Source organism: Dreissena polymorpha, chromosome 15, assembly GCF_020536995.1.
Source record: "Dreissena polymorpha isolate Duluth1 chromosome 15, UMN_Dpol_1.0, whole genome shotgun sequence".
Classification (NCBI taxonomy): domain Eukaryota; kingdom Metazoa; phylum Mollusca; class Bivalvia; order Myida; family Dreissenidae; genus Dreissena; species Dreissena polymorpha.
Genome location: NC_068369.1, coordinates 30505066 through 30518902, shown reverse-complemented (window position 1 = coordinate 30518902; position 13837 = coordinate 30505066). Strand labels below are relative to the sequence as shown.

The following is a 13837-nucleotide window of genomic DNA, read 5'->3' as shown; positions in this document are numbered from 1 at the left end:
TGTGATCAAATCATACATTTGGAGTTAAGAATAACCCGTCCTTGTTTTACATGCTTAATATTTACTTATATAAGAGTTAAACACCATTATTCTCTCAAAACGCATGGATTAGGTGATAATTATTTTGTATGTGACTTTGTATGGCGGTTATCTTAGTAGGTTTGGTATCGTGTCCATTGGCTTCACATTAGCCCCAACAAAATATTGAGGCAACAGACACAATATACCTAGACACCTAGATTTATTGCATTGAACATTTTTTTAAGTGAAAGCCGTATAAAGAATTAAATACGACATGTAGCAAGGTTTGAAATTGTTCTAGTAGAATCACTCTGCTGACTGTATATAACTTACTAGCAAGATTAATTATATATAGAACACAACTTTTGAACTATGTAATTGTATATTTTAAAATAGTATTTTATTTTTAAAATTTCGTAAAAGACACACAGTATTGTCAAAATAATATGGTGTAAACTTTTGCACATATTATTTTGTTCCTCACTTATTTACAGTTCAAATGAAAATTTATTGAAATGTGTTGTCTGTATTATTTTAAGGAGAAACAGCAATAACATGTTTTGGATATATAATAAACAGAGAGAGCTATATAATTGTGAAGATAATAATAACCCTTGGAACAAATACATAGAGACGATTGAGCACCAGGGCCCTTGCTACACTTTGGGGGATTGGGGCCGGGGCCTTTAAAGGGGGGAATTTAACGTCGTTTTTGGCGAAAAGGGGAATTTTACAAGATCTTTTCACCAATCATTCAACACTTAATATTGCTCTATTTTAATGTAATTTACATAAATATATATTAAATTAAAGGTTTATAGCAAGAAACCAGCTGGCAACATAGGTATAAAAGTAAAAAATAAATATTTTTTTTTGTTTTGGAGGGCGGAATTTTTAGGTGAAAAAGGGGAAAAAAGTATACTATTTTAAGGTCGGAATGGGGCCGAAATTCGGCCCTAAAAACGGCCAAACGAGGGCCCTGAGCACATTTATCAACAGAGCATGAGGTGTGATAAATGTATTTGCATTCTCTGCAGTACAAATCTTGCAGTATGAACACATTATTTACAGTTGATAGAACATCATATTTCGGCTCAATAATAACTCATTTTTGAAACATAATGTCAAGAAAAATAAATAAAACTTTCTTGTTACTTTGACGGACATACGAACATCGGGACCCAATGTAATTTTCCTCAGAAGCTGTGTTGTATACATTTTTTTGTAAATAAAGAATATATATTGGTGGGTGGGGAATGGGATTATTGATGCAAGTACCTGTGGTTCAGTCCTCATGTTCATTATAAAGAAACGTAAAGTAGTACTTCTTGGACATTTTTGGGATGTTGATTTTTATCTTTAAAAATATTACAGGATATGCATTTTAATAAATACGCATATTTATTAAACCTACCCAAAACATTTTAACACATCGAAAGTTATCGATGGTGACACCTCTGCATCATCTGCAAAAACTCATTATTATTTTGAATTTCGTATCACATAATATGGGCATGATGTCAACAAGGGTGTTCTGAAGATTATCTTTTCTAATTGAAATTGTTTCTGCTCCGTTTTTAATTAATTTGATTTTAAAATATGCTAAATTTGTCTCGTTGATGTTAATGTCCGCCATTTCGGAAATGCAATATGAAAATCATTTGTTAAAGGGGCCTTTTCACAGATTTTGGCATTTTTTAACTTATTCATTAAATGCTTTATATTGATAAATGTAAACATTGGATCGTAAAAGCTCCAGTAAAAAATCAAGAATAAAATTTAAAAAAGGAAAAGAACATTGCCCGGAGCAGGTTTCGAACCAGTGACGCCTGGAGTCCTGCCAGAGTCCTGAAGTAAAAACGCTTTAGCCTACTGAGCTATTCCGCCGAGTACACATATTTGACGTATTTTATACGTTATATAAGCAATCTTCGTAGTTTCACAAAATTTAACGACAAAAACAGAACTCTCCAAATTATTCAATCGTTTCGCGTTGCAACGCTTTATAATTTTTAGGTTTTAAAATCGTCAAAAGATGCATATAATGGCTATATTAGACCATGGTAAATGTTCAGTATTACTGTTTCCTCACAAATATCATAACTGAAACGAAAATGTGCGAATCTGAAACAACTTTTTTCAATTTTGTCAATTTACCAAAGCGTGAAAAGATCCCTTTAAGTACTCACCGATTGGCTTTTAGCGTGTGGTATTGGCTGCAATAGCCAATGAAAATCACTGACGCTTTACAAGTCGAATTGGCACAACGAAACAACCCGTATTATAAACAAATTTTGAACAACACTTTCGGCAATATGCGCAGTTTTTTCTAGTTTTGGATAAAATACTAGGTCGGCGGGTGAAATGTAAATAAAAAAACGAAAGGGACTTTTATTTTTATTTGTATTTGTCAAAAAATAGGGTCGGTCGCTCCCGTAAAACAGATAATAAATAAAATGCTGGCCTTAATTATCAAATATAATAGGAAATGTTAAGTCATTTATACAATACAATTATTATGTATTAAAACAGTTTTTATTCTATGTCGGAAATGACAAACACACCATTTTATTAATACTATCTGAATGACGACTCAGTACATAAGTATAATTGATAGTATAACCAAATTTTAAACAGGGAATTGAATGATACACTAAAAACTTTAAATTTAAGAGTGTCTGAGTCAACTTGAAAGGTGTGTACTCGTGTCCCACCTAGAACATTAATTTTCATTATAGCACACTATATGAAATGCTAAGGTATGCAGTTGCTATTTATACAGAATATTATAGAAAAGTTGAAGAACATTGTAACAGTTTTTGGCTGTTAGTTTTACGATGTCATTGTTGGAGGGATTATATATAAGCTTTTCCTCATCACAAAGATTCACAAATTCTGGCATATGACTACTTGCTTTCTCCACCAATAGAGATATAATATGTTCATATGCATTGCATGATAGTAATACATGTTTTTTTACATTTAACCACAGTTTTACATGTTTGACACATTCTTCTGTCAACATAAATATGTTCATATCTACCAGTTTCAAGCTTTATTGGTGCTACTCCAATTCTGAATTTATCTAGTCCAGACTTATGATCATCCACATACATTGACATAGATTTAAGAACAACTTTTTCACAAAATGACTTTGACGATACTGTTACACAGTTACGTGCATATTCTACTAAATCTAACTTTGCCATATATCTATTAAACATGCATTCTTGCATCCAGTGTTATATTTCATTGAACATGCAGAAAATACCTTATAGTTTACTCTATTAACATCCATTCTAATAAATCTCTGCCACTGTCGGCATACAGATCTCCACTGTTTTACATGTAGTGGTTGTCATGCTAACTTTCCATATAGAGCTGCCGTAGGTGTATCCCGTCCTACCCCAAGATAGTGACGCGTTGCCATATTCTGTATGGCATTTATGCAGGAAAATGACCTGTTACCCCAACTAGAAGCACCATAAGATATGACTGGCCAAACCATTGAATCGTACAGCTTAACAAAAACATCATTTGTCATGGATCCCAATGATTTAGATTTGGCAAGTAATAACCCAATAGCTCTACCTGCACTCTTAGCTATACACTTAGCAATCTTATTATAATCAAGAAACTAATAAAGACACAAACCCAGGTAGGTATACTGTTCAATTATTTTAAGACTATGCTCACCACATGTAAAATCAAATGAAGTTCTATATACCGACTGAGGCCTAAAATGAGCAATGTTGCTTTTCGTAGGGTTGACTTTCATTGAGTTTGATGTACACAAGTTTGCTAACATATTTAAAAGAAGTTGAAGATAACTTTCAGATTCAACAATAAGTACAATATAATCTGCATATAGTAATATGGAGATCGTATTATTATATCTGCCAATTTCTTTTCCAACCGCTTTAATTTCATCTACTAGATCATTTATGAACAGATTAAACAGTAAAGGGGACAGCGAACAGCCCTGTATGAGTTTTACATCGAACCATTCCGTTGTAAGACCATTTATTCTTACACAAGACGAGACTTAAGTATACAATGACTGTATTGCGTGCTACATATTACCCTGAACATCTTAAATATTTAATTAGGTCCACAAAAGTGATATGTAAATAAAAATGCCTTACAAACATCTATGAAAGCACAAAATGTTGCTAACTTATGTTTCTTTCTAGTTTCAATAATATTAGTAAAAGACGACACATGTTGAATGGTACTGCGGCCTTTTCTAAAGCCATTTTGCTTGTTGTAGAGTATATGAGTTGATTCTGTCCATTTTGAAAAAAAGGTCATTTAATATTGTACAATATATCTTATACATGGTGAAATACAACGATAAACCCTATATGACATCGAATCTCTCGTATCAACAGTACTTGATTTTGGAATGGGTCTTAAATAATATTATCTTACTCCATTCTGACGCAATAATGACCTTTGAAAAACATATATTATGCAAAATATGAAGAGACGATACAGAACAGTCATTTTTCTATATATTCATAGGTACATTATCACAACCCCAGGCTTTACCATTTTTAGCCTGATTGACAGCTTTAAAAACTTCTTCAACATATATATTATTAATTAAAATCTCTGTATAACCACTCAAATGATTACCATTATGTAAAACATTGTCAATATATGTGCTACTCGCATCATAAGGTCTATTTAACAGATGGCTGAAGTCATTATTCCATTTTTCAAGAACAATAGTGATATTTGATACACCATTTTCTGTCTTAAAATCCATCTGTATGCGCTTACTCCTTGAGTGTGAGACCCCTACCCTGCCAATGGTTTTCCAGAATTAAGTCTGATTATTTTTGCAATTTGACAGTATTGACGCTTGCTTTGTTCTGCGGCTTTATCAACACTCTTACGTTCAGAAATGAACCGAGACTTCAGTACTGATTTTTCAGCACGACCATTACATTTCAGCCAATTACGTTCAGCTTCACAAACGGTATTCCAAAGGCAAGATAAGTTATTATTCAAACAAGGCTTCAATATTTTTCTTTTTTTATTAGATGTTCTACCATCAACAGTAATAGACTTAAATGGAATTTTACAATACATTTCTTGCCTAATATTATGACAAATATCTGCATATGCAGTATCTACCTCGTTTATTTCTTGTTAACTATGTTCTAGTTTAAAAATACACTGGTGAATACTATTTACAATATCATCTGAACGCATACAATTTTCAGGAAGACATTTTAAATAAAATTTATTATAAGTAATAGTGTTCTCTTCATTTCTGGACGAAAGTTCTACAGAGCTTTCACACAAACTCCCCAACTGCTCAGTCCACGATAATACCGAGTGATCTGCAATAGACACGACCGATAAATCATTCATAGTATTTATTACTGCAATAAGCTTGCTGGACCTTTTGACTGTGACATTAGAAAATTTATGAAAATACTAGTGTTCAACCAATCAATAGTCCACTACAGAACATCCTTTTGTAGAAACCGATGTCAAATCATTGTTATCACTATTTCTACCATTTACGACACAGATGTTACTGTAAATAAGAAATCAATAAGACAATCACCATACATATTTGACTTATAATCAACAATATTTATTTCTGGTAAGTTAACTTCTCCAACAATAAAATCAAAGTTATCACCAATACGACTATTTAAATCACCACTAATGAATAGCAAACATTATGTCTGGAACATATAGATACCAGCTAAAAGCTTATCATACAAATCGTGAACATCAGTCTGTCTAGACGAATTAATCGGTGGCAAGTAGCATACACAGTCATACAACTTATCAATTGAAATTTTACTTACAAATTTTAAGCATAAAATACCATTATAACTCTCATGAGGAATACTTATATCAAAACTGTTAAGCGACTCATCTTTAATAAGAAAAAAGCACCCGCAGATCCCGAACGTGCATTAGCATGAATATTTTTCATATTATTTCCAAACCAGGAGTATCCTGGTCAATGTATTATGGTGGACGAACCAGTTATCAGACACCTAAATAATTACGTTAATAAAATTGAAAAACACTCAAAATAACAAAAACAAATTGTGTTAACAAATGACTAACAGTTCAATCATTAAATAAATGAACTGTAAAGTTTTTCAGCAAATATCCTTCAATAATTCATAACAATGATTTCCTGGTTATTGTCACCTCTAACAGACAAAACAAAATGGCGGCCGATGTAAACATGACCTATTACCGGACAGTTCATAAAAACTACTCCAGTGAATAAAAACAAACATGAACCTGAATATTTATTATTGAAACATGAGCATTAACACAATTCAAAAAGCATTTAGCTTTGAACACAAAAACAAGTGTTTTCCTTTGGAATATTGTGGCAAGGACAATAAAACACGTAATTTCTTCTGACAACATTTGTGGCAGTGCAAAACTGCAAGTGCACCCAGTGGAAACAGTTATCGAAGTCACACTTGGCCCACTTCACAAATATCAAGGATACACAGTTTGCAAGTTCTTTCGGCTGAAAGCGGCTGCATACGCAGCAAGTTTCATCATCATCTTCATCCTCAGACGATTCAACATCAGTATTTAGATGGGAGGGTCAAGGCTCTGTGTAAGTGTGGTTTTTTATTGGTTCTTATCTAGTTGTTTGTTTCTCGTTTGTAAAACTGTTGTTTTTCTAGCCTTCAGCTTCGAATGTTTGTTCGATTGTTCAGTGTGTTGCTTGTTGTTCTGTTCATTTGTTGTTTCAGCTCTTTCTTTCAGTTTTTGTTCAACTAAAGGATCTGTTATGTCTTTGCCAGATGTAAATTCATGAATGCTGTTTTCTTTTCTTTCCATTGTTAAATTCTTCTTTTTTTGTTAATGACAACTTCCGCTTCGTAAAAGAAAACATCAGTATTTCTATCATGCGTGTTTTTTTTATTTCAGGAACAGATGGTTCAGCAACATATGGTAGCGAAGGAGTAAATTGGTCCTTGCTAACAGCTGAATCGTCAACAGGAAAAAAACCCGATTTTCTGAAGGCAGATCGAAGATTGTCGACAGACAATGCTGCTACATATGCAACAGATCCAAGAGAATCAACATTGTATCTTGTGATTCTTGTAGATTGATTTTCCCTGATGAATCTGTGACTTACGGAGATTTTTTGAACTGGTCCAAAACAACTCACATCAAGGGGTTGAATGACATGGCTTGTGTGAGCCGGTAAGATGAATATAATAATATTATTTTTCTTTGCCCAAACCAGCACTGGAGCATTTATGTGGCTTTTATGGCAATCAAGCAGAACACGGATAGGCTGTGACTTGTTTGCACATATCTGAGGAAATGGGTGTCCATGTAGTGAAGGAACACAGCTGAATTTGACCAGCCACTGTCAGACATACACCCTGATGACCCGTGTGTAGACCATTGCAGAAGATCTGCATTCAGGCGTTTCCCTTTACAAAACAAAGACAGGTGGAAGCTGTGTGCCTAATGCGTCGCAACATCCAATGATTGATGTAACGGAAGACCTTGACGAAGTAATTGCTGATGCCTTCAATGTGCCACTTATAATGAATGGTGGGATATGCTCGGTTTGGATACCTTGTTCGTCAAGGTTATAGACACACTCAGGTTTGTTGAGGAGGTCATGTTTTTCAACAACGCTCATCAAGTTGTTGAAAATTGGCCTCTGATGTGGCTTCAGCTCTGTATTTGGACAGTGCCCTCGGACGAATAACTCGCAACTCAGGACTGCTGTAAACCCCTAAACCATTTCACAGACAAAGGTTTATCATTTGGCCTCTTACCAAGGAACAGAGCAAATTTTGTAGCACTTGCAACAACTTCACTGATGGTATAACCATACCAAAGGGCATCCATTGTCTTGACATGGTCAACTAGTTTGACCTCTTCTCCCTTTCACACGGTCCCTTAGTGTAGTATGGGGTACACCATACTGTTTAGCAACAGTTCTTACTGGCACGCCACTGTCTTTTACTTTCAGGCATGCATTGTGAAAAGCTGTTGGAGAGTATAAACCTCTTTGTTTAATTATCTTCTTAGGTTTTGACTGAAATGAAAAAGAAAACAAACACTTTAGGTTTATGATGATCAATGGTCACGAAAAAAAGCTGTAATATTGTTTTGGAACTGCGCTGTAGCTCCACGTGAAAGAGCGAAAATTAAACAAAAGCCACATGACTATCACGTGACCCGGACTCGGCGAAAAAATCTGCATCTGCTGCAATTAAAATTGCAAACGGAAATATGCTTTTTGGTGTGTAAATGAACGTTGTGATAAATGCACTCAAAAAGAAATAGCAAAAAACATATAAAACCGTGTAAATAATAATAAATGCATTCCTTCTACCTTTTTTCGGCGCATTTGTTCAAGCTAAGTTGGCAAGTAGGTCATGGACTTCATGTACGACCATTTATTTATGGATGTGACGTCATGCGCACGTTTGCGCATGCGCATACTGAACCAAAACAAAACGTCCGATAATAGGTGCTGTTCGATAACAGGTACTTATACGATAAATCATTATAAGGTAAGATTCAGCAATACCTAAACTACCAAAATCAAGATAAAAGCATTTTGTTTCCTAACATAAAAAATATCACTATTTAGTATTGTACTCCAACCATTAACGTTCCAAAAACCTATTTTAGCCTATCTTCTTTGTTGCCAACGGTCACGTTGCTGGTTAACGCGACCTCTGGCTTGACCTCTTCCTCTTGGGCTCTGACCGCTTTGTCCAACATTGTTTCCACCACGACTAGCTGACCACGAAGTGCCAGCATTGTTAGTACCATCTTCATCACCGCGGTTGTCATTATTGTAAACACCACTATTGTTACCAAAATTATTACTTCTGCGCCCGTCATTTTGTGAACTATTATCGCGATTATCACTATGGTCTTTATGAAACACGCGATTTCCTTTAACCGAGTTGCTTCCACCTCTGTTAATTGCCTGCATAACGGAACGGAAGTTTGTTGCAGCAAGCCTTTCTTCCTTGGATTGGTCCTGATGAAAAAAAAAACACCTCGTGAAACGTTGTATGTCTCAGGTTAGACTTTGCTTTCAACACCTTCGCATGATCGCTCGCATTTCTAAATGAGGCGATAACTACCCCTGGGACAGATGATGTATTCTTCTCATGATTTTCTACTCTACGAGCTGATAATACAGTGACCTTAACTTCATATGGTTTCTTATCAACGAATTCACTTGTTCAACAATATTTTCATTTTCAATCTCTCTCAGTTTACGGATAACTTATTTGATTGCTCTCCCCTCCTCAATACTACAACTGTTAGTATTTGTAGAATTAACAGTCTCAATCTGCTGCACGGTATCTGCTACTGAATTAATCTTACCACTGATAGTGTAAATTTCACTCTGGAAGACTGCTCTAGAACGTATCCAATCTCTCATCCAGTGATTTATTTACCCGTTTCATCTCGTTAGTGACACGCTTATCCAGGATTTGTGATATTTCATCAGTCAATTTTCTTTCAAGCTCTGCCTCTAATTTGTCAATTCTACTCGAGAGGCTAGTATTCACATTTGTAATCTCTGGCTGGGAGCCTATTGGATGATCAGTTGTATTTTCGTTACTAGAGCCAGCTGTATCAGTTACATGAATATTATTTACCTTGGCTGGTGTTTTACCATATCGCGTTCATCTAGCATCCGCCATTCTGTCGGTTGTAATATTTACGGGACTATCACCACCACTCCTCACTTTCTTGCTAGTTATTACAGTACCATTCGAATCACTGGCACCCGCTGAACGTTTCCTGCCTGGTGTTCTCTCTACAGACTCCTGAAAACCGCTCGCATTCTGGGAAATAAAACCAAGATTTTCACAAAATGTTTGACTTTGAGATATAAACAGTATATGATGAACATGGTCTTTTGCATTGTCTTTGACTTCCATGTTAACCATGTGGAAATACAAAATATACAATTTTTTATCCGAAATTTATATCCGTAAATATGATCACATTATGATATCCGTTCAATTACCACGAGCGAAAATTCAAATCGACACCGCTTGAAGAAAAACTACAATAATGTCCAATATAATCGATATTATCGCTCGTCTTACATTTCAAAATGTTCAGCACGTACTGTTACATCAAATTGCTGCATAAGCTTCTTCTTTGTATTGAATAGATAATTTAACAAAATAATCCTCCCTCTTCAAGTCACATGTATATAGGTCAGAGAATACAATGTCATAAGTTATGCCACACTATGAAGTCCGTCTTCTATTGTAACATCACAATCGAGTTTCAAAAATGACTGAATACATTTATTGCGTTCTCTATCTTTGTCCGTTATACCCTGATATTAATAACGAAAATCCTTCTTGCATGTTCAACATGACGACTGTCAAAATGTCTCCTAAAATGTTTCACAAATAAATGGTCGCATTACACATGCGTATTATTTTTTTCATACGGGCCCTTTATGTGTACATGTTATAATTTTTTACAAAAAGTTCGCAACAAAAAACATACAAAAGACATAATCACAGATTATATAGTAAGTATAGAAATGTACAAGCAATCATTTGAAAAAATAATAAAGAAAAAAGAAAAAAGAAATACCTCGCAATTAAAACAGCTTTAAAGTGACAAGGGAGGTAAATAATCGTATTTCTTTCATGAGGTATTTATTCCCCTTTATCAAAAAAAATCCGATTTGAAAACTCCGACATGTCTTTTGGAAATTGAATGGCGAGTTTTAACCTCATGATACTATGTATAACAACAATCGATAAGTTAAACAATTTGATAATGGTATAGCTGAAAAGTGTTTTCAGACGCTGTTAAATTTTGCTTAAAATGATGCGTTGAAATTTATCAAACAATGCTTTTTTGACTTTGATAATGTGCCAACGATGTTACTTCACGCATTTATATTCTCTGATATATTGTTTTCATGGACCAAACACATTGTCGTCGTTTATTTCATTTTATCAATAGCTGAAGTATCAATTTTAAAATTGTATCGTTATTGCTGTATTTAGATTATGTTCGTTCAAATACGGAACGCTCCTAGCGTTTCAAACATTATGTATGTCCCATAACTATTTTCAAGTAAAATCAGTGTAATAATCAGACAATTTTTTTTAATAGTCATTAAATTATTCAGATGCTCAATTGAATGAAAATCAAAACAATTAATTTATAAAATTGTATTTATTATTTGTATGGATGACATTTTCAAAATAGTAGGGCTCGTCCGGGTTTGAACCCGGGACCTCTCTCATCCATAGCGAGAATAATACCCCTAGACCAACGAGCCGCATATACGTATCGTTACTTCATCGCAATCTAATAAGAAAGTTCTAATAATTTGCCATCACTTGTTGTGCAATCTTTATTAATTATTACCGTTATCGTGATGTAATGGCTATATCTAAGATCAACTATAAGAACCATTTAAGATACGTCAATAAACGTACGGCTAGTTGGTCTAGGGGTATGATTCTCGCTTAGGGTGCGAGAGGTCCCGGGTTCAAATCCCGGACGAGCCCAACATATTGTTTGCCAGCAGTCTGCTTTAAGTAAAATAATGACAATCTATGCCTTCGAAATGTTGTGTTTTTATTATTTAGTAGTCGTAATACTCGTTGATCTAATGATATGAGTATTCGGGTGCGAGAGGTCCAGGGTAAAACCCCGAGAGAGCCAACATACAACTAACTTGGAAGCTTGAAACCGAAAATACGCAATTAAAGATGTACATTTTGTTTCTATTTCTTATAGACAAGAACGCCATCATAAAGTTAAAATATGTGTTAACCACTGTTGTGGACGTTTTCATAGTTGAGAATATCTTTTTGAAAATGCATACTGATCATGTACATTAAAATAGCTTTCATATTGCACGCATCTTTGTATACCTTGTAAGTAAGGCTCGATTGGTCATTGTCGGCTCGGGTACTACTTAAATTAGTTTAGTTTAAACTTATTTATTTAAGCTCGATTTTATCAAAAGCCTAATGCTTATTTGCAACGCTCTCGAGTCCGTTTCCTGGTACTAAAACCAGTATTTGGTGTCATTGTGTGAGATCTAAAGATCGCTACCATTAGCATTCGAACTCTTGACCTCCCGATCGCTAGGCGGACACAATATCCGCAACGCCACGGCGACCTAAATGTACCCCGGGTACTCTTGAGTATACTTTAATGTACCCCGGGAACGGAAAATATACTAAAACGTACCCGGGAATTATATAACTAATTGATCTTTTTCGGTTCTTTTCCATTCATTATGTTCAAATGTATGCCAATGCTAGTAAAATAGCCTCTATGTTATAGAAACTCGAACTAAAAAAGAATATTGAGGCAGATTTTGTTCAAATAATTTTTTGTTTTATAATCCGTGGCGCGTTTCACGACATCGGAATTTTGGCGGAATAAAACTATTGTAAAACTCGTGTACAGTCAATATCGGCCGGGTATGACCAATCGAGCACAAGAAGTTAAGCAATATAAATGCGTATGATAGTAAGCCTAATACATTCGCTATTACGAATTTGAAGCCCTAAAAGCCCACATGTTCAAATAAAATGTCCATGTAAAACCAAGATATCACATGCATCCGTCTAAGATAATATAACTGAAATTGTGAATGTATATACGTTTATAAGCACCAGCTGCACCTTGGGCTTCATTCATTTTGAGACGACTTGGGGTGTGTCCCAGCACCTATACCGTAGAAACTTACAAAACTCATGAAAGTTGGGACGAATAATGTATTACGGATGCAATGTCCAGCTATTTAGCAAGTTTTGACAGACTTTCTAATTTGTGCTGTGGTATTGGGTTGTGGGAGAAGCCGGAGTACCCGCAGGCGCCATCTCCCCTGTCCGGTATGATGACCATCAAACAAACTCACATGTTTCCGGCAAAGGGGATTAAACCCGGGTCGCCTACGTGAGAAGCGCGTGATAGCATCGCGGTTGTTTTGCTCACCAACGCGATACTGCGCGCTTGTCCGCGGCGTCATAGCGAGATATGACAAAGCGCTACGAGATGTAGGTGACAGTATACTAAATACTTTTGGTGTTCAACGCTTTACCCTCTAAAAACAAAATCTTCATTTATTTTAAGACACAATTCCCTGTATGAGCACTTGCCGTGATTTGTTGAATATTTCTGTGTGCATGTGGTAGGGAAAACATTATTGTATACTATGTTCACTTTGCGTTTAATATTATTGTGAAAATACTGAGCTCAGGCCAGGGATTGAACCCACGACCTCCAGAGTGGTAGTCAGACACTTAAACACGTCGCTAAAGAGCTAGCTCAACAGCAAGGCTGTTGGAAGTGACCTTATTTCACTACACATTAAACCCCGTTTTCACAGAGCGAGTATTTATATATACATATGAGTCGTGTTCTTAGAAAAATGGGCTTAATGCATGTGCGTAAAGTGTCGTCCCAGATTAGCCTGTGAATACCGATTAGGCTTATCAAGGACGACACTTTCCGTCTAAATTTGATTTTTGCTAAGATGATTCTTAATTTAAACGAAAAATGTCATAAAAGCGGAAAGTGTCGTCCCTGATTAGGCTGTGCGGACTGTACAGGCTAGTCTGGGATGGCAGTTTATGCACAAGCATTATGCCAAGTTTTCTCAGAACGCGACTCATATATATATAAACTGAACCAAACAGCGCATTGCCGAAAACTTGCAATAGCTGATAGAATGTTCTTTTGATCTAAATCTATATCTAGTGTATTTATGTTATTCGAATTTTTATCGCAATAATATTATACGTTTATATGTTTCACTCAA

The 13837-nt window shown here is 35.3% G+C and overlaps 1 protein-coding gene and 1 non-coding gene across 2 annotated transcripts in view; both read left to right on the top strand.

The window, feature by feature from the left end:
• The first annotated feature begins 11495 nt into the window (after positions 1–11495).
• Positions 11496–11567, top strand: Trnap-agg (transfer RNA proline (anticodon AGG)). Its single transcript has one exon. It is a non-coding gene; the product is annotated as a tRNA-Pro (tRNA).
• A 1238-nt stretch (positions 11568–12805) lies between these two features.
• LOC127859660 (uncharacterized) overlaps positions 12806–13837 on the top strand; it is a 45790-nt gene continuing 44758 nt past the window's right edge. The window contains exon 1 of the mRNA XM_052397166.1: positions 12806–12972. Within this exon, the coding sequence (XP_052253126.1) occupies positions 12806–12972 (167 nt within the window). The remainder of the gene's footprint in view (positions 12973–13837) is intronic.